This window comes from Onthophagus taurus, chromosome 1 (genome assembly GCF_036711975.1).
Source record: "Onthophagus taurus isolate NC chromosome 1, IU_Otau_3.0, whole genome shotgun sequence".
NCBI classification, from domain to species: domain Eukaryota; kingdom Metazoa; phylum Arthropoda; class Insecta; order Coleoptera; family Scarabaeidae; genus Onthophagus; species Onthophagus taurus.
Genome location: NC_091966.1, coordinates 16,144,585 through 16,171,280, shown reverse-complemented (window position 1 = coordinate 16,171,280; position 26,696 = coordinate 16,144,585). Strand labels below are relative to the sequence as shown.

At 32.9% G+C, this 26,696-nt stretch overlaps 2 protein-coding genes and 1 long non-coding RNA gene across 4 annotated transcripts; all 3 read left to right on the top strand.

Moving 5' to 3' along the window:
• The first annotated feature begins 757 nt into the window (after window positions 1-757).
• On the top strand, window positions 758-8,800 carry LOC111413088 (lipopolysaccharide-induced tumor necrosis factor-alpha factor homolog). Of its 2 annotated transcripts, none has more exons than XM_023043939.2 (4): window positions 758-949; window positions 5,261-5,452; window positions 8,319-8,481; window positions 8,579-8,800. In XM_023043939.2, the coding sequence occupies exons 2-4, from the start codon at window positions 5,278-5,280 to the stop codon at window positions 8,679-8,681; spliced, it is 441 nt and encodes a 146-aa protein (XP_022899707.1). In that variant the 5' UTR covers window positions 758-949; window positions 5,261-5,277; the 3' UTR covers window positions 8,682-8,800. The 2 variants fall into 2 exon arrangements, with proteins under 2 accessions (XP_022899707.1, XP_022899701.1); XM_023043933.2 differs by having other exon boundaries at window positions 774-876.
• An 11,306-nt stretch (window positions 8,801-20,106) lies between these two features.
• LOC111429530 (lipopolysaccharide-induced tumor necrosis factor-alpha factor homolog) lies at window positions 20,107-22,030 on the top strand. The gene is made up of 4 exons (XM_023065476.2): window positions 20,107-20,197; window positions 21,353-21,472; window positions 21,536-21,695; window positions 21,775-22,030. The coding sequence occupies exons 2-4, from the start codon at window positions 21,388-21,390 to the stop codon at window positions 21,866-21,868; spliced, it is 339 nt and encodes a 112-aa protein (XP_022921244.1). The 5' UTR covers window positions 20,107-20,197; window positions 21,353-21,387; the 3' UTR covers window positions 21,869-22,030.
• Window positions 22,031-23,889: 1,859 nt separating this feature from the next.
• On the top strand, window positions 23,890-26,505 carry LOC111413078 (uncharacterized). The gene is made up of 3 exons (XR_011640957.1): window positions 23,890-24,201; window positions 24,385-24,584; window positions 24,686-26,505. It is a non-coding gene; the product is annotated as an uncharacterized lncRNA (long non-coding RNA).
• The last annotated feature ends 191 nt before the right edge of the window (window positions 26,506-26,696 follow it).

Genomic DNA, 26,696 nt, shown 5'->3' with positions numbered 1-26,696 from the left:
AAAAATCAACACATTCATGAACAGCAGATTCTCTACGCATATTTTTTTTGCTAAGTCTAGGTGGGTTGCACCATAATTTTGCTTGAACGTTTTGAATCTATGGTAATTCGTCTTATTTGTGAGCTGTCTTGTGGTAAGGAGAAATATAAGGGTTTTATAATATTCCATTAATTAATATAATAATATAATAACATATGCATATTTCAAAGCCACGTAGTGGAAACATTGAGAAAGTTAAAAACATGTGAAGGAAATCCAAGAATATAGTTCTAGCTATACACCACAACAAAACTCTATTGCTGAGCGATTAAACAGACTATTTTAGACAAAGTTTGCAATGATTTTCCATGTTCTATGATCGTTTAGTTTTAAAGAAAACGTCTTCTGGCACGACGTCAAAGATTAAAAAATGAAAATGTTGAAACACGGCATTAAGATAATAACAATAACAAATCACAACAAATGAAAAAATTATTAAAAAAATCAACACATTCATGAACACCAGATTCTCTAAGCATATTTTTTTTGGCTAAGTCTAGATGGGTTGCACCATAATTTTGCTTGAACGTTTTGAATCGTTGGTAGCTCGTCTTATTTGTAAGCTTTCTAGTGGTAAGAAGGAATATAACGGTTTTATTATATTCCATTAATTATAATTTTCTTTTAAAGTACATCTCAAATACTACGTAAGTATTTTCAGTACGTAAACCTCGCGAAAGGATATTTAAATTATTATTGAAGTTAGATAAGAAGTAAAAGGGGGGATAGATTTAACGCTCACTTCATAAAGAACGTTTTCATACAAACCAGACTGCTTTATTAGCACCAGTAATAGTGTAAATTTCTCTTTAAGTGAATAAGGTTTTTGCTCTTTAAGTGAGTACGTTTTTGATTACGTTTTAAATTTTAAATATTAATTTTCGTAGTTATAAGTGTGCCTTTTTTATAAGTAAGTGTCTTTTGTAATAATTTTGAAATTAATTAGATTTCTCATCTATGAACTATCGTTAGCCAATTAAAGACAAAACAACGTGCTGATTTGACACAAAATACTTTTTAGAGATGTTTTACTATGATGGCGCAAAAATAATAAAATCATATCAAACTCTGTTATTTTTTTGGAAATTATAAGTAGCTCTATATGCCAACATTTAATTCACATTAATGATTTTACTTTAGTATCGTTTTTGATTTTGCAATGGCATAGTCTAAATTAGTACTCATGATTTATTATTTACACAGTTTATCACTCCCTTCATAAGTTTGATAACAGAAATACGGTCTGACGGAATCAAATAAATAGTGCAACAAGAATATACCTATGCTAGCAAAATACTTGAAATATTTCATCATAAACTTATGCCACTATGACTAATCTTATTTATAATGTATAAAATTCGTAGAAAACATATTAAGATTACAGTTTTCCTGAAATACTTTAAAAAAATTTAAGTTGGTGCATTTTAGTTTAACCTTGAAAATGTAACTTTATATACAACGATTTATTATAGCCTTAAAATATAAAAGTAAGCATCTTGTTTTTAGATTTACATTATAAAACCTATTTTGAAATTGTAGAAGCAATCTTTGATAAATATTTATTGAGCTGTTATAACGTATTGCCGGGTATTCTGAACTTATATCTTTATACAGAGTGTTTCAAAACAACGTTTATACACAAGCATTTATAGGGCGTATACTACGAACGAAAGCAAGTTGAAACGACTTAATGAAACGATTCTATTGCATATCACAATAATTATAACAAATAGTAATAAATTGTTTTATTTGTTATTATAATGGTTTTATTGCTTCTTATATTTTGTGCAAAATATCGCACACACGCATCAATACAGTTACTAGTTCTGCATTAAAAGCAAACCTGCACCCTTTCAAACACTGTTCTATTCGTTGGCGCAAATCTCCCCGATTGTTCAAAGGTACTACTGAAAGAAGACAAGGTACTGTTGGCAGAGGACTAGATACCGCTGAAAGTGTGTACTGATTACAGAAGCATAAGACGAATTACTTACTTACTGCTGGCAGAAATCTAGATACTATTGGAAGAGACCTAGATAGTGCTAATGGTGGTCTAGATGCTGTTATCCTAAGACTAGATACCTACTGTGGGAAAAATATTAAATACTGCTAATCTTCATCTTCAATGGCGCTACAGTCCAAATCGAGCCTTGCTTCGCCTCTATGCTTCGACTCGGTTTCTGGTCACCCTTTTCCAGCTTCTCATCGCGAGAATCTCTCGAGCGTCTCTGGTCACGTTGTCTCCCCATCATGCTCTTGGTCTACCAGTCGTGCGTCTTCTTCCTATTTGTCTCAGAAACACTTTCTTTAGGGTACGTGTCTCTGCCCAGCAGAGCCTCATTAATTTTGTGTGTTGTCATATCTCATATAGTTCGTCGTTGTGCCGTATCCTCTATTCTCCGTTGTTTTTTAAATTTCATTTTTGGTAAAACTAGCTTCATCACCGAAAGGAATGTTAGTTACTCTCAAAGGTCTAGGAAGAGTGTTTTCCAGGAAATCAAAGTATGTGTATAACTGTTGCACGGTTGTGGTAAAATCGTCCTAACATGTGCCAGCAGTCCTAACAACCTATCCCCTATGATGCCTAACCAGATATTTAGAGTAAAACGATGTTGATATCTGGTTCACAACGGCTCGACGATTTTCGTCAGACCCCACATGATTATGTAATTTGAATATTTCATTTCTCGTACAACCAGCTTCATCAGTGAACAGAATGTGAGTTACGCGAGTTAGTTAGTGGACGTTCAGCAGCTTCTGTGAAAAACTGTTTGAAACATTACATGTGACGATAGTTGCTGATTGGAAAATATTTCCGCATATAAATGACGTACTCAAACCATTCCCATTGGCACCATATTAACCGTGGATTAACACCATATTGGCCATATCATTCAGATCAAATGATGATGTTTGTGGCGTTCAATTTTATGAACATTTAGATCATCTTAAGCAACTATTTAATCGATTAGACCAATATGGTATTAGTCTTAAACTCTCAAAATGTGAGTTTGGAGTTTCACAATTAAATTTTTTAGGTCACACTGTCTCTTCAAAAGGAATTCTTCCTTCAAATGAAAGAATATCGGTTATCAATGATTTCCCAATTCCAAAAACTTTAAAACAATTACAAAGATTTATCGGGATGATAAATTTTTATCATAGGTTCGTTCCAAATTTTTCTCAACTACTCGATCCTCTTCATTCTCTATCAACATCACTTCAAAATCTTAAACAAAAAAATATTTCTTCTTGGCCAAATGAATGTGAAGAAAGTTTTCAAAAGGCAAAATCTTCATTAGCTAACGCTACAATTTTAGCTCACACTAACCCGTCTGCCAAATTGATTCTTACCACCAATGCTTCCAATTATGCCATTGGAGCAACGTTAGAACAATCGATCAACAACATTTCACAACCAATTGCATTTTTCTCAAAAAAACTTTCCCCTAGTCAAATAAAATATTCAACTTATTTATGATCGTGAACTTTTAGCCATCTATTTAGCTATTAAACATTTTCGCCATTTCTTAGAAGGCTATCAATTTAAAATTTGCACAGATCATAAGCCTTTAACCTTATCTTTATAACTCAACAGATATTGCTTACATTAAGGGTGAAAACAATATTGTTGCCGATGCTCTATCAAGGTTAGAGAACAATGCTGATTCTTTTGATTTGTACGAACTGAACTTTCAAACTTTGCAACAAGCTCCGTCTACAGATCAACAACTCCAAGAATTACTTAAAACTCAAAATTGTAATCCTAATTCTAAATTTCGTCTAAAACAAGAAACAATTCCATTTTCTAATATTCCAATTTGGTGTGAAATTTCTTCACCTTCCCATCAACGTGTTTATATTCCAGATAAATTACGTCATTCGATTTTCACTGACTTACATAGTATTTCTCATCCAGGTATAAGAGCTTCTAAAAAATTAATCAACACAAGATATTTTTGGCCTCATATGAATTCCAATATATCTCTTTGGACAAAAGCATGTGTTAAATGTCAAATTTCAAAAATCCAAAGACATACAAAATCTCCAATTATGAAGATTGATATTCCTAAAGGCCGTTTTGAACATATTCACATTGATATTGTAGGTCCCCTTCTTCCTTCTGGTGGTTGTTCTTACATTTTAACAATAATTGAAAGATGGACAGAAGCTTTTCCTTTTTCATCAATTACTGCATCAACTAAAACACTTTACGTTCACTACTTCTCACGTTTTGGAATTCTCAATTGACTCTATTGAATCTCAATTATTTAAAGAATTTAATAAGTATTTTGGTTCGTTTCAAATTCACACTTCAACATACCATCATCAAAGCAATGGTATTGTCGAAAGATTCCATAGAACTTTAAAAACTGCATTAATTGCTAGAGGGAATACAACTCATTGGAAAGATGAATTACCTATTATGCTTCTTGGTTTACGTTCAACCATAAAAGAAGATTTAGGTTGTTCATATCCTGAATTAGTTTATGGTCAACCCTTGAGACTCCCAGGTTAATTTTTCTTAAGTTCTCATAGTTCAATTGATACGTCTCCACTTCTTATCAGTTTACTAAATCATTTTGCAAACTTGAGATCAACCACGATGCGTCATCATTCCCTTAATAAACCTTTTTTACATAAAGATCTAGAGAAATCAGATTTCTTCTTCTTCTCTGCAAGGTATGAAGGACCATTTAAAATTATTAAAAAATTTCCTAAAACTTTTTGCATTTTTAAAGAAAATCGAGAACAACTCATTAGTGTTGACAAACTGAAACCTGCTTTTCTTTTAAATAGTTCATACATAGAACAAGTTAAAAGAAAAAACAATTTAAATGTTTCATTTAAATGAATAGTAATTTTTCTCTGGAGAGGGGAATATTTGTGGCTGGTTGCCATAAAAAACGAAAAATAAATAAACAAAATATTATTATCAAGTCGAAACCAGTCTAAACATACAAATTAATCTTGTTACTTTTTCTCGCTGAAAAAGCGCCATAAAAGAAATAATATTATTATAATATAAATAATTACTTGATGTAATTATCACATCAATGTTGATTAAGACTTTTCAACGTGTTTTTGACTGTAGTATACGCTCTATAAATTTCTAAACGTTGTTTTGAAACACCTGTAGATATCAAGTGTCCAAATTTTTACATTTATTTAAAGAACAATCTTTCATATTAATATCAAAACATTTTTACGTTTCTTTTAGATCTTTAGAAGATAGCAATGGAGAAATCAAATATGAGTCAAACAGAGTACATGCCATGTCCACAAAATCCTCCTCCACCCGGAGTTTCACCACCAGATCTTGCTCCACCACAATATGCACCACCACAATATACTCCAACACAAAGTGATGTACCATCATATGCACCACCACAAAGTGTTCCGGTACAGCAAGGTAATTTTAAAAATTTTCTTTTTCTCAAATTCTGTTTAAATTTAAATTTTTACACTTTTCCGTCGTCATATTTCTAACAATAATAATCATTTTATTGTTTTTGATATTTACAATTTTCCTCTTAATACATTCTAATATATATTATTAGTATATTATTTTCACCCTCTACCCTCTTCCTCCATTTCCATACCCTCGGCTCCTCGGCCCAATCATCCCCTCATCCATCCCTTTATCTCCTCACCCCCACAACCATTCTCATCCATCGTTTCCCCTCTCCCCCCTCACCTAAGATCTGCCCTCGGTCCAACTCCTCCTCCCTCAACTCACTGCACCCATTCAACATATGTTCCAACGTTTCCCATTCCTCCCTGCATAGCCTACACCACCTCTCCTCATCGGCCATCCAGTATCTGTTAGCTCTCTCTTCGTTTCCACAACGGAACCTAGCCACCAACTTCTTCCCTTCCTCATCTCCTTCCAATAACAAGTATCTAGGCAGCCCCTCCGTAATTATGTCCCTATACCTTTCGTTATACCTCCCTCTTTTATTTGTGTCCTTCTTTCCTGTCTCTGCACATCTCGATCTCTATCTCTTAACTCCCTCCAGATCTCCCTACCCACCCTTCGTCTACTATTTATCTCAGTTACCGAGTAGCCCGCTCGTCTATAATAATTGTCTCTGTCTCCTTTCCCATATCTGATCTTTCCCTCTCTAATTTCCCTCCAACACTTCCCCAAGATCCCGCAGTTTGGCCTCCCTTCTATTCTTTCTTCATATTTCACTGCTCTCCTGCCCGCCTCCACTCTGATCTTATCCACCTTTACCTCTTCCCTCACTATATACCCCGGTGTTTCTCTCGCCACCCAAGCACCCATCTCCAGTATCTAGCTTGCACGTCCTCCAGCATTGCCTGCTCTCTCCATCCCCATATCTCTGCTCCATACATCATCACATTGCTAACCAGACCTTCAAACATAATCTTCCTCGCTGCCACATTCCTTCCAAAGACTCTCTTCCCCCAACCCCATACTTGTCCCATCACCTTATTCGCCTTTTTTGCCATAGCTATCACATGCGACCCCTCCCTGTTGTCCTCCCTGAACATATACCCCAAGTAAATATACTTCCTAACCTCCTCGATCTCTTTTCCCTCCCATCTCCAGTTTTCTGTACTTTTTCTAACTATATTTCTAACAAAACGTGAATTAAAAAGTTTATTTATCATATTTACTTCCTGTTATTTAATATGGATGTTCTGAAAGGGAGTGATTGATATTCAATTCTGCCCTTATCAAACAAATTAACTGTTGCCACTCCCATGGTCTTGGAGGTTGTTGTTGTAGGTTAGTTCTTTAATAAACCTGATCGTTTATTAAGAGTGTTATTTCGAAGTTATATTAGAAATCTTCCAAAATTATTCTGAATTTATAACGCATCTTGATTATACAAGGAGGATTTAAGGAGAAGATTTTAAAAATTCACAACAGTCTTTCAAGTAGTACTTCAACTCGGGTTTTGCAAAAATGTTTTTCTTTATAAATGGTACTTGTAACAAAATTAGTAAACATTTAATTTCTTATAAGTTGAAAGCTAACATTATCACTAGACTTAGAACTAGAAACTTCCCTGTTAAGTCATGCGTCTTTTGAAAAAGTGTTTAACGTTTAGGTTGCCATATTGCAACCTGCCTCAGAAACTAGATCGTAGTGACGAAATCAGTTAGAGTTTGACAACATAGGAAAAATAATTTGAACAACAATTTAAAGCTTGAAAACTCCCTTTTTAAAATGATGCATAATTCGATGCTTGACTTTGAACCATTTTTCAGGAATAAATTATTTAGCTAACAAACTGCATCATTTTCTAAAAATAATACAATATTTAGGAAATTATACTGAGTTTGATAATATAGATATGAAGAGATATTTAATCTAAATTGATTTTCTCAGATCAGAGAGAAGGCTTCGTTGAGTTAACTAACATCTTCCATGTGCGGCTGAGTTCCCGATCGTCTTCTCTATTCATGTTGTTCCTAAATCGAAAAATTTCTATCACCTTTCTTGTCATCCTTTGGAAATAATGTCCGGTTCTTGCTACCACTTTGTCTTATCGATATCGTTCTTCTTTAGGCACCTCGGAATCTGCTCCGTCACACTTGAAACATATCGGAGGCAGATAAAACCAGCTGGTGCAATACTTACCACGTCTTCCCTCAGTTTGCGTTGTTTGGTGGGTCGCTAGATATCCCTCAAAGTGTAGCCGTTCTTCTGGAGTACATCTTGTAGAAATCCTTCTTTCGTTAAATTCTTTTTGTTGCATATCCGTTTTGCTTGTTGGACCAAGGCTTGGATCACCGACTTATCCTGTTGTGGATGTTGACGGGATGAAGCCTGATACCTGTTCGTGTGTGTTTTCTTCCAGTTCCAGTTCCATACATCCAGGAAAGCTAACCGTTTTGTAGCTTCCGTTTCCATGGTAAATTTTATGATAGGGTGTCGTGAGTTTAAATGGTCTAAGAATTTCTGGAATCGCTCTTTGCCCAATTGCCAAATCACGAAGGTATCATCTACGTAACGGAGCCATAGCTTTGGATTCCACGAACTCTTCTTTAATGCTTCTTTCTTAAACATCTCCCTGTAAAAATTGGCCATTACAGGTGACAAAGGTGAACCCATGGCTGCCACGTGAACTAATTAATCTTAATTAATTTTTCGGTGGAGAAGAAATCTCTATAACATTTGTCATTTTCGCGCTTTATAACTCTGCAATTATAGTATATAACTGAAAAATTATGATACAAATTTTTACTGTTGTAGAAGAAAAATAATTATTTGTCAAATCATTAACTAATTTTTGATTTTTTAGTTCACACAACCACAGTTTTACATTCTGTTGCTCCATTGACCCAGTATGGACCAAAACAACAAAATGTAACATGTCCGAGTTGTAATAACAGAATTATAACCAAAACGGAATCTAAAGCGACCTCAAAAACTCATTTGTGGGCATTTTGTCTGTTCATATGCGGGTAAATATCTATTTGTTTCTGGTTAATTGAAAGTAAAAAAAAATGTCATAATGTTTCCTGTCAAATTTAAAAATATTTAATGGATTTTTTGTTTTAGATGTTGGCCATGTTGTTGTATACCATACTGTATGGATTCATGTATGAACACAAATCACTACTGTCCAAACTGTAGCGCATTCCTTGGTACTTACCAAAGTTAATAACTTTAAACATTTTTAGTGTGTATTCGGTTTATATTTATATCTATAGTAAGTTTTTATAATACATAATTCTTATGTAATTCTTGTATAATTAAGAATAAAATTATTATCACATATTATACAGTAGTTTATTTGAATATTATTTTCTTAACATATTTATTTAAGGACATTAGAGTATTGTAATGTTAGAGATACATCTTTCTTAAAAAAAGAATTAATTATATTTCTTAATTTGAATTTAAGAATAATACCGAGAACAATTTTTAAATATTTACGAAGATAAATACAAAAAAAAATGAAAACTTTGAAGTTCATGCACTGGTTAATTGTAACACACACGATCTTCCTAATCATCAAAGCAGCACTCACACACCACACAGTTGTTTATATTTAAATATGATTAAGTTAATTGTATATCTTTGAAATATTCAATATGAAAAGCTTATTCACACTATCAATTAACGAACGATAAAGTCACGGTCACACATACATACGGTCTTCCTGCGGTCATGCAACGGTCATGTGGCTGCGGCGATAATTTGGAAGAATATTTGATCGGAACAAATCTGACGATTTCTGATCAGTGCTTGCAAGTGTAAATTACATTGTCGAATCAAAATACCAAACGCAATCTCCACAAGACATCTGACACGACAATGATGATAAAAAATAGTTATTTGTATTATAAGTAAAGAAAGTATACTTTTTTCTTTACGAATCGCGAATTAGAAACGCGATGAGTAAAGAAGAAGTTACTTTTCTTTAAGAATAATACATGAAGTTTTTTCGGACACTCAATTTAAATGAATTACCTACATTTTATAAGAAATTATTTAAAAAGTACACGACGAGAATCAAATTGTCGTTTCTGCCGTTTCCCTCACTACAGCAACCAAACAAAAAAAATAAAGTAGTGATTCATCAGGAGTTCATCAGGAGGTGTTATCAAAATCGTCACTAACATGTGGTGATTTACAGTTACAACAGTGTACATCAAGTATAAGCTTCTCTAACCTTAATAATTGTACGTTTAATATTTATTCTAATAAATAATTAATTGTTTATTTGGTTGCTATAAAGAAATTAGGTACTTTTCTTTACGATTTGTAATAAGGAAATATAGGCATTTCCAGTGAGTGTCCGAAAAAAATCTTTTTTCGACTTTTGCGTAAGGAAATACTTTTCTAAAATGAAAATACGAAGATGCACTTTAATTTTTACATCCATTTAACCTTCAATCAGGGAGCAGCTAATGATAACGGCGATTATAGCAAGCGGGAAAAGAACGTATTTCAATCATTACATTCTACCTCCCCTTTCACCCACAATAGACAAGACATAATGTTTTAGGACTAGGTGGGCAATAAAGGGTAACTTGGAAAGAAATCGTTTCTTTGTATCGATAAATCTTGACAGTGCGCAATCTTTTCAGGAATTACTTCTGCACTTCCTCCATTCGCACTGTTTTCTGGATAGATAGTCTGATTTATCTGGTTTCTATACGCACGAGTCTATGAGAACTCATCCATTCTGGCCGTCATCTGTGGCAATATTTGTATGACTGGTGATTCTTTATCTTCCACTAGAGCAGTTTGGTGATTAGTGCCAGTGCCGGCCGTTTGTCGATATGTAGTATGTTGTGTCGCCGCGATGCCATCCTGTGATGCTACAGTCCTGGGGTGCCTCCAAGGTCTATAGAACATAAGGTTACCCAATACCGATTCTCCTCCTCTGAGAGGCAAGGTGGGTCAGTGACGTAGCTGGTTCTATGAACAACACAACACGATGCGAGGTTTAAATGTTTTATATAGACTGTACCACAGTATAGGCTTTCTTTTATTCTGACTGTATCGAACCAGTGACGTCAATTTGCGGGGTAATAATCGATACTACAGAGGCATAGGGAATGAGGTAACCTTATGTTCTATAAACCTTGGGGTGCCTCATAGTCCTCGGGACTGGTTCTGAAACAAAGCACAGAGGTTAAATGTGGGAGAGGGAAGGTATACTTACAGCTGAGTTGTATTGCCAAAATGCCGTTCTGCGATGGTACAGTCCAGGGGCCCTTATGGCCTTCGCGCTTGGATCTGAAACAGAAAAAGGGCAGAGTAAGCTCTACTATCAGCAGAGTAAGCAAATGGGCTCTTACGTTTATATTATCGTTGTGTTTAATGTAGTGAGCTAGGTTACGTGTCGGTGAGAAGTAGTAAATGCACCACCGTATTGTGTAAAAGGAGACTCGTAAAGTTCTGTGCAGGGGTGGAACAGCTCCGGCACTGAATGGGAAGTGAGACAGTGTAAAGTTACGACATCCGTCTGGAGTCTCTGTCGAAACAGACCCCTTGAAGTAACTGCAAAAAGTTGAAAAGTTACTGATATGGGCCATGAGAGGTCGTAAAGGTACAATTATCACTTAGGGGATTGCTGAGAGTATGAAGAATGATGAGATTATGTTATGAATTTGAGCTATTGTGGATAGAATCCAAGTGGCTATGGACGGGAACTCCGTTAATGTAAAGGGTGTGAATATTGTGCGTATCAATATGTAGTTTCGCTAGACACTTTTTTGCAGAAAAACTCCTAAATTTTGATGCTTTTTATAGGTTGCCTAAGTTTTCCCGCCATTTCTGCGACTCCACTACATTTCTGAACCTAGCACACTTCTCCGACGAATAGTTTTCTGGGCTTTTCACACAAACTGCTGCGTGTCTATAGAATTTTTTTATATGTTTATGTCTCCTGGGCCTAGCAAACTTCTCCAATGATTGGTTTTTTGTGCATTATTCACTTCTGCGTAACTACAGAATATTTTCGTATGCCCATATCTCCTGAATTTCTTGCATTTGTTCCTTTGTATTTCCTCTATTTTCATTTTGAACTTCTGCTCGTAATTTATTATGAGGAGTTTTCAGTGCTCTCTGTATTGTCCTAGAGCACCATAAATAGCAGGAGTTTGGCATTAATTACTATTTCCCTGTTTTGCACATTTATGATTTTATTGGTCACATTGAGTGACATCACTTTTGATGTTATCTGGACCAGTGTTCGTATGGTGGTTTTTCAGCATGACCTTAATTTTCCATTTACTACGGGCGTCAAATTTCAATACTCACGTCCAGTATTGACGTTAATTTTAAGGGCCCGGCAGAGATTCCCCACGTCTTTTATTGCGTATTATCTGTGTTTTTTTTTAATTTTTTTAGCTTAGTGGCATTTATGACACTTCTTTTCTTTTCAGCGACTGTTTTCTTTTCAGCAATTGTTTAGGTTTTATCTCTTTTACCAAGTTAATTTAGAACCATTCACTTGGATTAATTCTTGGATTTAGGTAGTACCGAGACAGTTTGCTATGTTACCAGTTTTTTTTCTTCTTCCCACGTCTGTAATACACATTTCATTTGAATATAAATTTAAGATTGTCGTTTTTGCACCTAAACAATTGAGGTAATTCCATCTTTGTTCAAATCCTCTAGTTATTTGTAACAATTCTTCAGGATTTTTCGTCTTCTGAAATAAACAACAAATGATAACTTAGTAACTTTATCAATAACTGTTTTTACGATTGTTTTAGAATGAAAGAAAATGAAATGATTGACGGTAATCCAACTATAACCAAAAATCCTGCAAAATCATGCAAAAAGAAAAGAGCATCAAAGTAGGAATACCAACATTACTAAAACTGCCAAACAAGTATGAAAAAGACCGAGGCATGATCCCATAATTGATGAGGCGAACGTATTCTAAAACTCTATGGCCAACAAATTTGTCAAAAACAATAATCATATATGTAGCAAGTAAGCTGGACTGCTATTCGGATCGATGCTCAAAAATAGTGCAAAATTTAATGAATAACATTATTTTTGATGCGGATATCAGAAATATGACGTGCCTAGAAGTTTTTCAAATCCACAGATTCCAACGACGTTATCATCATCACCAGCAGTTCTTTATTCAAGTATATCATTTAGACGCCCATTAACAACTGACACTTTTAAACTCAGGGGATTCAGAAAATTCCAAATTTAAAACATAATTAATATTTAGAAGCATGCATGATCTAATCATGCATAAACATTTAATATAACAAACGACAATCTATAACAATCAAATGCTTTTTATTTAACTTACCTGAACATTCTCCTTCAAAGCATCAATTATCGTCGTGCATACCTCGGGAATGACGTAACATATTGCAGATGTTGAACTTTTGAATAAATATTTAAGGCTGACATAGGAATCATTTATTGCAAGAAAGCGAAGCGTCAAGAGCAGTCTTTCTTTTGCCGTAGCTGCTTTTTTGAAACTTGTATCTTCAAACAAACAAATTTCGCTCCTTTTCTTTAATATCTTACTTTTTGCAATTTGATTCTGCCGTTCTCGAGTTATTCGAATTTTCCTAGAAAAATCTGCTCCAGCAGACATTTGTTAAAAAAATCAGAGAACACTCGATTTTTGGGATATCAATTTAGGATTCAGAACATGCGTAAGCAACATGATGGAGTATGTTTTGGTGCCGAATACGGCTGTCTAGATTGTTTGGTCACTTTACTACGGCACGTTAACTTTTCGAAATTTGGAAATACCATAACATCATTTTTTTAAATGGCACCCCCCATATTTTATTACTTAGTCGTCTGCGGTGTCTCATTTTACATCTTTTATATCCCATATATCCTATACCTAACATTTATAGTTTGGGAGATAATTATGGTTTTTTGAAAAATGCATACATATCATATCGATATTTAACCTAGTGTCCTGTCCCATGAATACCTAGTGTGACCTAGTGTATAACCATATGAACTGGCCTTTTGAAAATTTGCAGACTTCTGTGTTTGATGCCAGCTTTTTACTAAAATATTTTCAGGTTCCGGGTGCTTGCGGTTACACCGGAAGAGGTGACAATTTTCATATTTCAAATAGAACATCCTGTATTTCATTACATTTTTGAAATTTTTGTTCAATTTTAGGCTCCTGTATGTTGCAGCCGACACATACGCGCAATTATTTGGTTGCACTCTCCATAAATTATTATCAAATTCAAATAATCCTCATTACTAAATTCCAAATAGCTTAGCTTCCATAGCTTTAGCAAATGTCAAACTGTACTCTTTCCTTACTGATCCTCTGATAATACATAACCACAACAACATTCCCAACACAAAATTTTTTTTCCGACGGTCAAAGTAGATGAATTATAAATTATAAAAAGTAACGTTGTAGTTGACATTTTTGATTGAAAAATGTTATAAAACTCAGAGTGTTCCATTTAAAATATGAAAATTGTCACCTCTTCCGGTATAACCACAAGTACCCGGACCTGAAAATACTTTAGTTAAAAAGCTGGCATCAAACATCACAAGTCTGCAAATTTTCAAACCTCCACTTCATTCGGTTATTCACTAGATCGCACTAGGTATTCATGACACACTAGGTTAAATATCGATATTTGTGTGCATTTTTCAATAAACCTTAATTATTTCCCAAACTATAAATGTTAGGTATAGGACATATGGGATATAAAAGATGTAAAATGAGACACCGAAGACGACTAAGTAATAAAATATGGGGGGTGCCATTTAAAGAAATGAAGTTATGGTATTTCCAAGTTTCGAAAAGGTAACGTGCCATAGTAAAGTGACCAAACGTTCTAGACAGCCATACTCGGCACCAAAACATACTCCATCATGTTGCTTAAGCATGTTCTGAATCCTAAATTGATACCCCAAAAACCGAGTGTTCTCTGATTTTTTGAATAAATGTCTGCTGGAGCAGATTTTTCTAGAAAAATTCGAATAACTCGAGAACGGCCTAATCAAATTGCAAAAAGTAAAGTCATTCATAAACCTTGAAAACAGACAAATCCATATATGTAAAAATATACAGGGTGTTCCATTTAAAAAAACAAAGTAGGTTGCGACTTCCGGTATAACCGGAAGTGTTAGATATTTGAAAATATTTTAGTCGAAGAGAACGCATTTGATAATACTTAAGAGGATAACCTATTAGCGAAAACAACGAATACCATTTTATTCAGCCATCGTTTAAAATTTTTGTATGTTTGTTACATCAAAATTTCTATTTTTTTATATAGTTTTTAGTGATGCATTTAGTTTTTTCAAAAAATGTCGCGTAACGTTTCTAAAATCACGTTTTAAAAAATTTTTAAAAACGGAATGCATCACCAGGTAGTGAATTGTAAAGTAAATCATATTTAAAGAATTCAATTTTTTTATTAAATGCAGCAAATTTAAATAAAATGGGTTTAAAACGTTTAGTCGGGTTTGATTGCTTTCGGAGTATAAATACGGCAACATCGCAAATATTGCTCCGTCCCAAACATTGACCGAGACATAGTGGAGCTTGGTATTCTCGGTAACCGAGACGTCGGCGTAGTGTCTCTCAAAAAAAACAAACCTGAAGCGATTAATATTTTCAGATATATCAAAAAATTTTTATATCACTAATTTAAATTTAAACATTTAATTTACGTAGAATGCAAAACAATGTTTAAGTGTGGCAATAAATTTTTAATAATGAGAATATTTGCACAATTATCTGATCATTTACTATTAGATTAATTATTAAAATAAATACCAAAGGTATATTTTAAAATAAATAATACAACATAAATAATAAAAAAATATATTAACTCATAAAGAACTAAAAATGTTCTTAATAAACAACTTTTGCATTTTTTCAAAAATTTTCTGATATAAGGGAGAAAAACAATCTCTATCAAATGAACCTAACAAAAGGGTACATTGCCATTTAAAACAATTCAAGTGTTATTCGTTGCTCATTTGTTTTCTGAAATATAAACAATTGAATGTTGTGTTGCTGTCCTATTATGACAAATAAAATATTAAACAACTTTTGTATAAAATGTTTTTTTATAAAGTCAACATTTACCGAGATATATACTATATTCCATAAATAATGGGCACCCTGTATAAAAATATATGGTGGTTCTGTAAGTGGTGGCATAATTTCAACCACATATACTGCTAGAGCAAAAATTATGATAACTAGTGTAAACGTTTTTAATCTTTAAATACAGGATGATTTATTAGCTCACCATTAAACTTTGACATATGTAATATATATATAACACTTTAAAGTTTTCTGCAGCGAATGTATTAATAGTCAGTAAAAACTTGTCATTGTAATATGTCAGTTTGCTGTAAGGTTTAATTATTACATACAAGAAGAAACTCAAAATCTACGCTTATAGCACTGAAGAGTATACTGATATAATTTTCGTGTATGGTTTTTGCAATTGAAATGCTCGACAATTAGTACCAGAATATCAAGAAAGATTTCCACAGCGTCATTTGCCATATTATTCAGTTTTTAGCAATTCTTTCAGAAGACTTCGAGAAACAGGTAATCCTATTCGACCGCATGTAGTTAATATAGAGGACGAAGAAACTGTAATTAATGCTGTCATTGATAATCCTTATATCAGCACTCGAAGAATAGCACACAACATACATGTAAGTCAAAATTTTGCATGGCGCGTATTGAACCGCCAAGTCCTTCATCCGTATCGTAAACAGAACGTTCAAGCTCTACAGCCAGGAAATAATCAGCAACAGTTAGCATTTTGTGAATGGTTATTGCAGTAACATGCTCAAAATAATGACTTCATTTCAAATGTTCTCTGGACAGATAAATCATGTTTTACACGAGATGGTATAAATAATTACCATAATGAACATATCTGGGTATTACAAAATCCGCATGCGATTAGACTAAGAAAATTTCAACAACGTTTCAGCATCAACGTTTGGGGTGGAATATTTAACAACAATTTACTAGGTTTGCTTGTACTTGATGGACGTTTGAACGCTGTAAATTACAGATTTTTTTTGAACAATACTCTTTTTGATTTACTTGAAGATATACCTCTTAATGTAATTCAAAATATCTGGTACTAGCACAATGATGCCCACCTCATCACGGAAGAGTAGTTGTCGAGTGGTTAAATCAATATTTTCCAAACAAGTGGATTGGTAATAATGGTCCATTTGCTTGGCCACTTAGATCCCCCGATCTTAATCCATTGGATTTCTACTTATGGGGTCATATGAAACAAATTGTGTATGAAGTGGAAATTAACACACGAGAACAGTTATTAAACAGAATACAAATGGCTGCTACTGAAACAAGAAATCAACCAGACATTTTAATTCGACTGAAGAACTCTTTAATTCGTCATTGTGAAGCATGTATTCCTCCTTCAGAAGGAGGCTATTTTGAACAATATTTGTAATATTTATGTGTTTTAAAAAAATGTAGCAGTTAATTATGTTAATTTCGTAAATAATTAAAATAGGACATATGTTCATTAAAATTTTTTTTGTAATTGGATTAGCTATCATATGACAAAGTTTGATGGTGAACTGATAAATCACCCTGTATAAATCAATAAATGCCTAAGGTATAGATTACCTTCAATAATTTCAGTTATTTGTCATATACAGATAAAATTTGGTATACTGTGAAATTTTATAATGAGGAATCTGATAAGATCGGCATCCACCAACATCCCTTTTCGAGAAAATATATAATTTTAACTAACAATCGATAATAATGAAATACTAGTAATAACAGCTATGTTCCAAAAAGCGGCCCCGACTCGTATTCAAATGCATTCAACTAAGAATAAAATCAACGTCGCTGATTGTCGGGGAATTACCCGACAATCGGACAGTCCTAGTCGCCATCGGCCTGGCACGCCAGCCCGATCGAGTACACATGGAGCGGTGTTGCCGCATTAGGCGTGTTCACGACCGAATCTCGTTTCGAATTTTTCGCCAGCTAGGTAGGCCTCTTAAGGTCACCGTTCAATGGCCATTTTTATATGGGCCCATATAGGCCGATAGAGGTTACTTTCTAACACATTTATGACTTTCTGCCAAATTATTACAGAAAAGTAAATACACAGGATTGAAGTACACATATTGTAGTAGTGAATGACATAATTTATTTTATAAAATAGTTGTTATATTAACAATAATAAATTACTAAACTTTGTCATAAAAAGGGTGTAATAAAAACTGACTTTTATGACAAATTAAGCACTTAAGCGAGGTGACAATGCTTCATTCACTAGATGTGTAATATAAGAAGAGATTCCGTGACAGTACAAGTATAATAGATTTGTTGTTATCTCAGGATTGTGTTTTATCTAAAAATGTGCAATTTTCACGTAATTATTGAAATATGTAAGGGAATCTACTGAACAACCTAACTTTGGTATTTTGGCAACCGTCTTATAGATGGCGATATTTAAAGAATAAAATATTGCTTTATTATTTTAACTTTGAACAGTTTCGTGATGTATTGAATGTTGTGGGATTGTTAATAGATTTTATTTTCCCAACATAATTAATAAAACATTTAATCAAAATTAAATTAGTCAAGCAGTTTTATACACGTGTGTCTTCTATGAGTTTATTGAAAGGAATGAATCTGTGGAATGAATAATTTTATATAATAACAAATTTTTGTTGCCAAGATATATTTTTAAAAAAACAAGGTCCCTAAATCTTTTTGTTTGACGAAGGAAAAATATATGGTGGTATCTTGGATTTAGGAAATGGATTTTGTAGATATGACACTACAAATACTCCCCCTTCCAAGAAGAAATAAGGTTAACAATGAAATGTAAATCAAGTAGTTATAAATATTTCAATTTTGAAAACGTATTCTTAAAGATTTATTTGGAATTGAATTTTGATTAGAAGCAATTTCAAGTTTATCGTTAGCTATAAATGCGTATGGTTATCACTATAGCAACATTAACTTTTAAATACATACATTAGTTTCAGATAGAACAAAAAGAATTTTTGTTAATTATTCAATAACTATAAGAAATATACCCAACAAACTATATACAGGGTATATAGTTTATAACAGTAAGAAAACCACTGACATTTAAACGTCAAAAATATTTCTGACAAAGATTGCTAAGCCTTCTAAGATTTTTTCTTTAAAAATTCATTCCAACTTTCGATTAACAACGCTACAGCTTAACAGTTAGTGTCTGCTTAATTAATTTTTTTCTCAGGAACTATTAACTTTTCGAAGAACAACAAAAGTTTTAGAATATTTTCGTCTATCTAAATAAAATATTTCCAATGTATTTATCATCGTCATAAAAAAGATCTAGACAAAAATTGAACGGGGATGGTTATGTTTAGTAACTTAGAAGGGAAGATTGAAAGTACAAATAGGCTCGAAACATGCCCTATTATAAGCTAAACATATTTCCCAAATTTCATTTTCTTGGTGTTAATGGTTTTCGGGAAAAATAAAATAAACCAAAATTTTTAGCCATTTTTGCGTTGGGACACCTGTACAGGAAAAAGCTGTGCTCTTACATATAGAAGATCATAATTTTTAGTAATTTCTCCATAGTCCATCATTCTGCGTACCTTGTTGTCTTATTAAAAGAGCAAACTTTACGGAGTCTTCAAGGATATCGAATGAATTTTTGGTTCACATTTCGTCTAAAAAAAATCCCTTTTCACATTGTTTTAAAACTACCAAACCGATTGGAATAAGTATTAATTCCATTTATTGGCTATACAATACTCTTTAGTTTGATGAATAGCACGACCAACTCGGTCATCTCTAACTCGAGATTTGCTGCAAATAATCAAATTACCCCTAAAAAAAATCATATCTCCAAAACGTATCCATAGAAAAAATTTTAAATGTGATTTTTGGGTTTAGGGAACCAAACTACATAAGAAAAATACAGTGGCGTCAAATGTACATTTTATGTTTTTTTTTGTAGACTAGTTAAAATAATAAAGTTTTTTGAAAGCGTTTAATAACTTTAAAAGGGCCTTCAAACCTCAAGATTTCGCAAACCAAAAGGCATTCGAACACCAAAAAAACACGAAAAAAACACCAAATAATATCGAGAATAGGAATCGCGTAAGACTACACCGGAATATATAAAATAACGAATAAAATCATTCAACGGTAGGATGACTAATTGTAAGCTGATATAAAAAAGCGTCGCTATGAATAACTGAATTTAACTGAATTGAACTCAGGAACCGACCTCTTTTAACCAACAGCGGAACTATACAAATTTTTTTTGCACTTTTGCGAACATCACGTGATTGAACGGCGACCTTAAATCTGAATTTTCAAATTTGTATTTTGGCCAGAACCCTGTAAAGTTCTAATGGACAGTCGTCGTGGATGACCCTGTATAAATAACTAATACAAAACAATAATAATCTTTCAATTTCTCGGGGAACCCCTTTATTTCAAATTTTAATCTCCGTAATGGTAATACACCTTATCAGCGGTTTTTTCTTACAATAATACGTAATAAATATACGTCTATATTTCTTGTTTTATAAATCCAAACCGGCGTAGTAACACAACGCCGTTAATTTTTGCAGAGTATGTAGTCTGGCGGTTGAGATTATACCACAACAGATATAAACTTCCACTCGTACAGTTCTGTAGTGTGCACGTTCTTCCTTCCAGTGAGTAAAAATTATACTAATCTTAAAAAATATTATTGTTTTTAGCACTGCTTTATTTTTTAAGTGTTAATTATCCTTAATTTGATATGGTAAAAGTTTACACTTCCTTCATTTCGACCTATTTTTAAATTATCTACACCACATTCCTTTTTCAACCACATGTGTTCATAATATCGTCCATTCAAGATACGGCGCGGTCCTAATGCATAAAGAACGCCCTTGAATGACCTTTTACAAGCTACAAAATTATCTTTCTTTACGAAATGATGTAGTAATGTATATTGAAACAATGTTGTGTGATTTTATACATGTATACACAAATGAAATCATAGAGTTAAAAACCATAAAGTATTTATAGATTTCCTTTGATAACAAAAATGCGTAGCTAGTTAAAATGTAACTTAATTAAGTTTTGCGATATTTAAAGAAAATATTATTGTCAATAAAATTTTTTTGGTAGGGTTGGATATCATGTGATATCTTTTAAAAAGATATATAAATATGTATAGTAAAATCTCGATATAACAGATGAATACAGGCAAGGAATGCCCGTTATAGCCAAAAATCCGTTATACGAATTATTTTAATGCACACAAATTCGAACAGATATCCACACCGTTCGATCTACGTAGCTTTATTTTTATACCAAGAACGGTAAAGTTTAAGAGAAGTGCTACATCCCGGGAATTAAAACTAGAACGTTTCTAGGTCTAGTGTAACAATATTAGTGTTAGTTTCTAGTTTTAGCTCAATAAAAATATGCAACAATCTAACGCTGAATAATAACTAAAACTAGTACTTATACTAGCATTAGAACTAACACTAGACCGTGAAATAGAAACATTGGGGTTATTCATACGTATCTTAAGATGGCTAAACCCGAATGTGTCTAGTTCTAGATCTAGTGTTAGTTCTACTTTTAGTTTCATAAAAATATACATACAACAATCTAACGCTGAATAACAATTAAAACTAGAACTAACACTAGAACTGGAAAGTTTCTGGTTTAGCTATGCATCTAAAGACGCTAGAACTAGACAAAAAAATTAGATAATATTAATAGTATAACGTATTCTGATAATCAATCTTATATCACACTATTTATATGGAAAATATTTGTACTTATGGTAACTGTTAGAATCCAACTATTTACAGATAATTTTGATTTGTAATCGAGATTGAATAAAACAATGGAAAAACCATCACCTTCACTTTATGCTACTTTAGAAACCGAACAAATGCCGGCGTTACCATCAGCTCCACCAGTTAACCAAAGTAAATTTTATAAGATATTTTAATTAATTTTATAATTACATCTTTTTGTTGTACATTTTTTAGTGCAAGCTACTGTATTTGCTGCACATATTCCGATGGTACAATACGGACCAAAATCGCAAAATGCCACCTGCCCACTTTGCAATCATGTTATACACACAAGGATCAGATCGAAAGCTACCACTAGAACTCATCTTTGGGCATGTCTTTTATCGCCTTGTTTGTAAGTTAGAAATAAGGATTTAAAATATTATTAACTTGAGTGGTGTTTTGATTTTATTACGATTTGTCTTTTGTTTTAGATGCTGTTGCATTCCTCATTGTATGACTACATGCGTCAACACTAATCATTATTGTCCAAATTGCGACCATTTCTTGGGAACCTACCAAAGTTAAATGATTACTATTTAAGTGTTTATATAAAAAATATTATGTTTAAAGGCTTTTTTCATATTTCTATTACTACTTTTTACTATTACTATTGATATAATTAACTCCTTACTAATAAATAATCCTTTTTGTGTAAAAAAGTTTAATTTTAATAAACTATTTTACTTATTTCTGATAATTTTTAATTTACTTTATTTTAAAGCTTAATATCTTGTGGAATGGTGGTATAACATTTCATAAATGTGAAAATCATCCAATTAACTATTTGAAATACTCCTTGATCAAAACTTTATTTGACCGTTTAGTAATAGTATATTATTCAACAAGCGTATAATGGCGGCTGTTACCCACGAAGAAGAAGTTGCAACACGAGCGAGCGAAGCGAGCGAGTGTTGTAATCTGAGTGGGTAACATCCATTATACGCAAGTTGAATACTATACTTTATCTACAACTATTTAATTTTGAAAAAAAAAATCAAAAAAACGAAAAAAAAATAAACTTGATAGACATTTCAGACATAACCTCAATATAAGAAAGCTGTCATTTCTGTTAATATTTTATTTTTTGATTAGTAGGCAGTGTCAGAAGTGTGGAATAATGGCCTCATTATTCAACACTTTGTCTGTCATGGGTAATGAGTGTCATTACCCGTCAAAAATCAATTGTATAACGAATAGATAATTCAATAGTTGTAGATAAAATTAATAGTAATATTATTAACAGTTCTTTAATTTAAATTGAACAGACACAGTTTTTAAAACACAACTTTATTACTAACTTACACAACTTAACGTTGTGTTTCTTTTTCATTACCGTTAAAATAAGGTAAAACTCGACAGGGGTTGCGATTTAAAAATGTAGGGGTGGTCATCCCCGAAAAAAACTCCTCATTGCATGGAAGTTCTAAACTATCTGGTGATCCCCAAATGTTCAAATTTTTTTCTTCATTTGTTCAAAACATAGCTGCGCCCCGGGAGTTTTGAGAAGCCCTGTCTGTATACCTTATAAATGAGTTTTCTAAAACAAAATGGTAGCGATGGTAGTCATTTTTCACGGAGTGAATAATAGCGGTGAATAATCATTATTCACGGGCAATAAACTTGGCAGACTAATAATAGCTTTGTTCGTTGGGACTGCACTACTTGCACTAAGCAGATGTTGTGTGTTCGTTGGGGATAGTGCAGTTGCACTAAACTACTTTATTATCTACTAAACTACTATATTATTATCTATTTACTCTAGTGCAGTCCCAACGAACAAAGCTATATTATTTGAAACGTCAAAATTTCAAAAAACTTTTTAAATGTTTGACATTAAAAAAAACGTAAACAAATTCATTTTTTCGTATGATTAAGCATAAATTAATTTTCGTACAAAAACATGACGTTTCATAAAACTGACATTCAATTTTGACAAATTGTTGTGAAGTTGGTTACAGTTGGTAACATTGAATTTATGTCACATTGACGTTTAAACCTTATTCCAAAATTTATTTAAAAAAATAAATTTATGGAATCAATTTCAATAGCAGTCGTGGACAAAGTATAGTATTCTACTCATATATAATGCGCTATTATTCACTCAGGTTAATTATGGCACTCGCTACACTCGTGATCAGCCCCAGGTATCTTTAGAATGACAAATGAAAACATCACTTTAAGTTATTTGTCGGTAAGAGTATCATAAAGAATGGTATGATTAAATAATTAGATTACAAATGAAATTATAGCTTTATTTCAGCTAACGGGCGCGTTCACCAGAGAATTCTGTTTACGTTGGCAAACGCAAACGGGTTACGATTGCGTTGCTAATTTGGTGAACGGCCAATTTTTCGATAGACATATGATTTGATAACCGCAGATGGCGCTTTAATGATATTTATTTACAATTTTAATTAATTACAATTACAATTGAGCGTACATACCGCTCAATTTATCATGAATTTCTTCATTTTCAAAGATAGTATACACTAACCCATTAAATAAATAATTTCGGGCTTCCGCCATTCTTTTTTGTTGATTTTAAATTTAAGATGACACCAAACACCCAGCGTATAGGTATAACAAGTAAGGACAAAGACAAAAAATTGCGAACTCAAATCTGATTCGCACGCGCTAGGTATAGGCTGAGTTCGCTTTATCTCCCCTGGCGGCGCTAGTTTATGTCACTTTTAAACGTTGTCGATCGTTGTTCGTCAGCCGGTTTATTGTATGGTTTTTGCTATTGTAATAAACGTTAGTGAAGTTAAAATGAGTGAGTGTTGTGTGAGAAATTGTTGTCATACGTGTCCGTTGACAAAGGACACACATTTATTTCGGTTTCTGAAGGATAAGGAAAGGTATGTATGTTTTTGTTTGTCTCAATGCAAGCAAAAATATAAGGCAGGAATTAAATCCCCTATAGAACAGCATACAGCATATTAGCTACTTTTTGATTGTTCTACATGGGGTTTCATTTTAGCCATCTACTTTTGAATCACCTGTATTATGTTCTTTGCTTCTTTGTTTCTGTATTTCTGTAGGGCAAAGCAATGGGGTGAAGTATGTGGCTTGTTACCTTTAGTCATGAATAAGTTACAATTTGGATTCCTCATGAGTAATAGTTCGTATAAAGTGTGCAGTCGTCATTTTCCGGACTCTGCTTATCGTGGAGAAAGTAGGAAAAGACTATGTGACGATGCAGTACCAACGTTAATGTTGAACAAGGAGGATCAAATTACTCGTAAGTTTAATGCATCTATTCATGTATAACAATTATACTATGCTTAACATCAACGCCAGAAATTAAGCATTTGTACTTAATATTTTGTATTTACTTTGTAGGACATCCCTTACAGTCCACCTCTAATGATGAGAACTTACCATCTGAGGAAGTTGTTATGCAACAAACTTATAAGGATGATCAAGTACCTCGTAAATTTCTTTGCATATTTCTGTTTTTTTGTGCAAACATTATCAAAATTATAATAGATTTGCACAAAATAGAAACAGGTCAACTTATTTTCTGTAACCAATATGTTATTTATTTATTTTTAAGCTTCTCATTCGGTAGGAAACCAGACGCCAATCACCTTATCAGCTCACAGTCCCCGTAAGAAGAAGTTATGGGACAAGATAAAAACTTTGCAGCGACAAGTTAACCGTTTGAAGCTACAATTGCGGAAAGAACGGGAAAAAAAGTCAACTTCTATCGCTGACCTCTCTAATCACGATTGGGAAAGGTTACTGTATGAACGCTTTCCACCTGCAATTGCGGCATTTATTTACCAGCAGTATAAGTTAAACACCAAAAGCAAGGGTGTTAGATATTCAGTACATTTCAAATATTTTTGTTTGAAAATTTATTTTTTAAGTCCTAAAGCATATTCTTTTTTGAAATCTTGCTTTAAGTTCCCCTCAAAGAGAACTCTATCACGAATGACTACACGCTGAAACATCGTTTGCGTTTGCTAACGGAAAAATCTTACGATTGATAAAATGACGGCTGTTTACCAAACACGTTTGAAGCAGTTTGAAGTTAGGGTTGCGTTCACTAAAAATGTTGCCAACAGTTTGGTCTCCGTTTGCAAACGATGACAGTTGGTAAACGCGCCCAATGTCACATGTCATAATGATACAGTGAAATTCAAATGTGGCGGAGTTATTTGACAGGTGTAATTCCATCTGAGTAATTCCCAACCAGTCGGAACGTTAATTGAAGCCACATAGTTATTCTGTGGTTGGAGCTTTTAGATATAAACCCAATCCAACCAGTATTCTAATGGTTCGGTTCTTAGCTGAATAATTTCAAAATATCCCCAACAGATGACGCCACATGCGTTCAATTGGTAGTACGAGATTTTTTTTTTGAGACAGTTGCATTTCTACGAAGCTATTTACACGAAGTAGCTATTTTCTATGCTCGTAATATAAACTTAACCCATCTAGTGGGTATCCAAATGTCATATTTATTTATAAGATTACCATAAACTACGGGTGGATAAACGATTCGTCGACGTTATCTATCAGCTACAATTTTAATTGACAGATAAATCGTCTTAACTAGATATTGATAAACCGGCCCTTAAAGGATTTTTTATGAAGTTGACAAATATGTCAAAATTAAAAGTTGAAAGTTCGAACTATTTGGTTTTTTGAGGTAAATCCGTCAAGTTTGGACTCACTTTAAAGGTTATTTTATGAAGATTACGAATATAATAATAAAATTAAAGTTGACATTGACAACTGTTTTTTTCACGACTAAATCCGACTGTTTCTAGTTCTAGGTCTTGTGTTAGTTCTAGTTTTAATTGTTATTTAACCCTAAATTCTTGTACATTTAAATTGATCTACAAAAATTTTTTTTTGATTAATCCACTTACCTTGCTTATAATTTCATCCATTTACCCATTTTGAATTAAATACAACCTTTAAATCCAATTAATTATGTGTTTTTCATTAAAAAAAACTTAAATTCAACGTCAATTTTGACAAGCACCTGCAATATTTAGATCTTAATCGCCATAGTAACCGAGTCAAGTTGGATAACCTTAAAATAATAAAATTTTATTCCGATTTTTTTATCAATTCTAACCTAATTTTTATTAATTTTAAAACAATTCGAATTCTTTACAATCATCTCGCATTTATAACAAATTCGTTAATTGTAGTCAATTTAAATCGATTTTAATTAAGAGAAATAAAAATATATTTTTTTGATTTAATTCACTTACCTTGTTTATAATACCCTAGATAACCAATTTTGAGTTAAATACAGCCTTTTAAACCAATTAAATAAAACTTTTTCCTTAAGAAAATTTAAATTCAATTTTAATTTTGACAAGCACCTGCAATA

Coding starts and splice junctions, on each gene's coding strand:
- LOC111413088 (XM_023043939.2), top strand. CDS start 5,278: ATGGAGAAATCAAATATGAGTCAAACAGAGTACATGCCATGTCCACAA. Junction 5,453..8,318: donor AAGTGTTCCGGTACAGCAAG/GTAATTTTAAAA, acceptor TTGATTTTTTAG/TTCACACAACCACAGTTTTA. Junction 8,482..8,578: donor TTTTGTCTGTTCATATGCGG/GTAAATATCTAT, acceptor TTTTTGTTTTAG/ATGTTGGCCATGTTGTTGTA.
- LOC111429530 (XM_023065476.2), top strand. CDS start 21,388: ATGGAAAAACCATCACCTTCACTTTATGCTACTTTAGAAACCGAACAA. Junction 21,473..21,535: donor AGCTCCACCAGTTAACCAAA/GTAAATTTTATA, acceptor TACATTTTTTAG/TGCAAGCTACTGTATTTGCT. Junction 21,696..21,774: donor TGTCTTTTATCGCCTTGTTT/GTAAGTTAGAAA, acceptor CTTTTGTTTTAG/ATGCTGTTGCATTCCTCATT.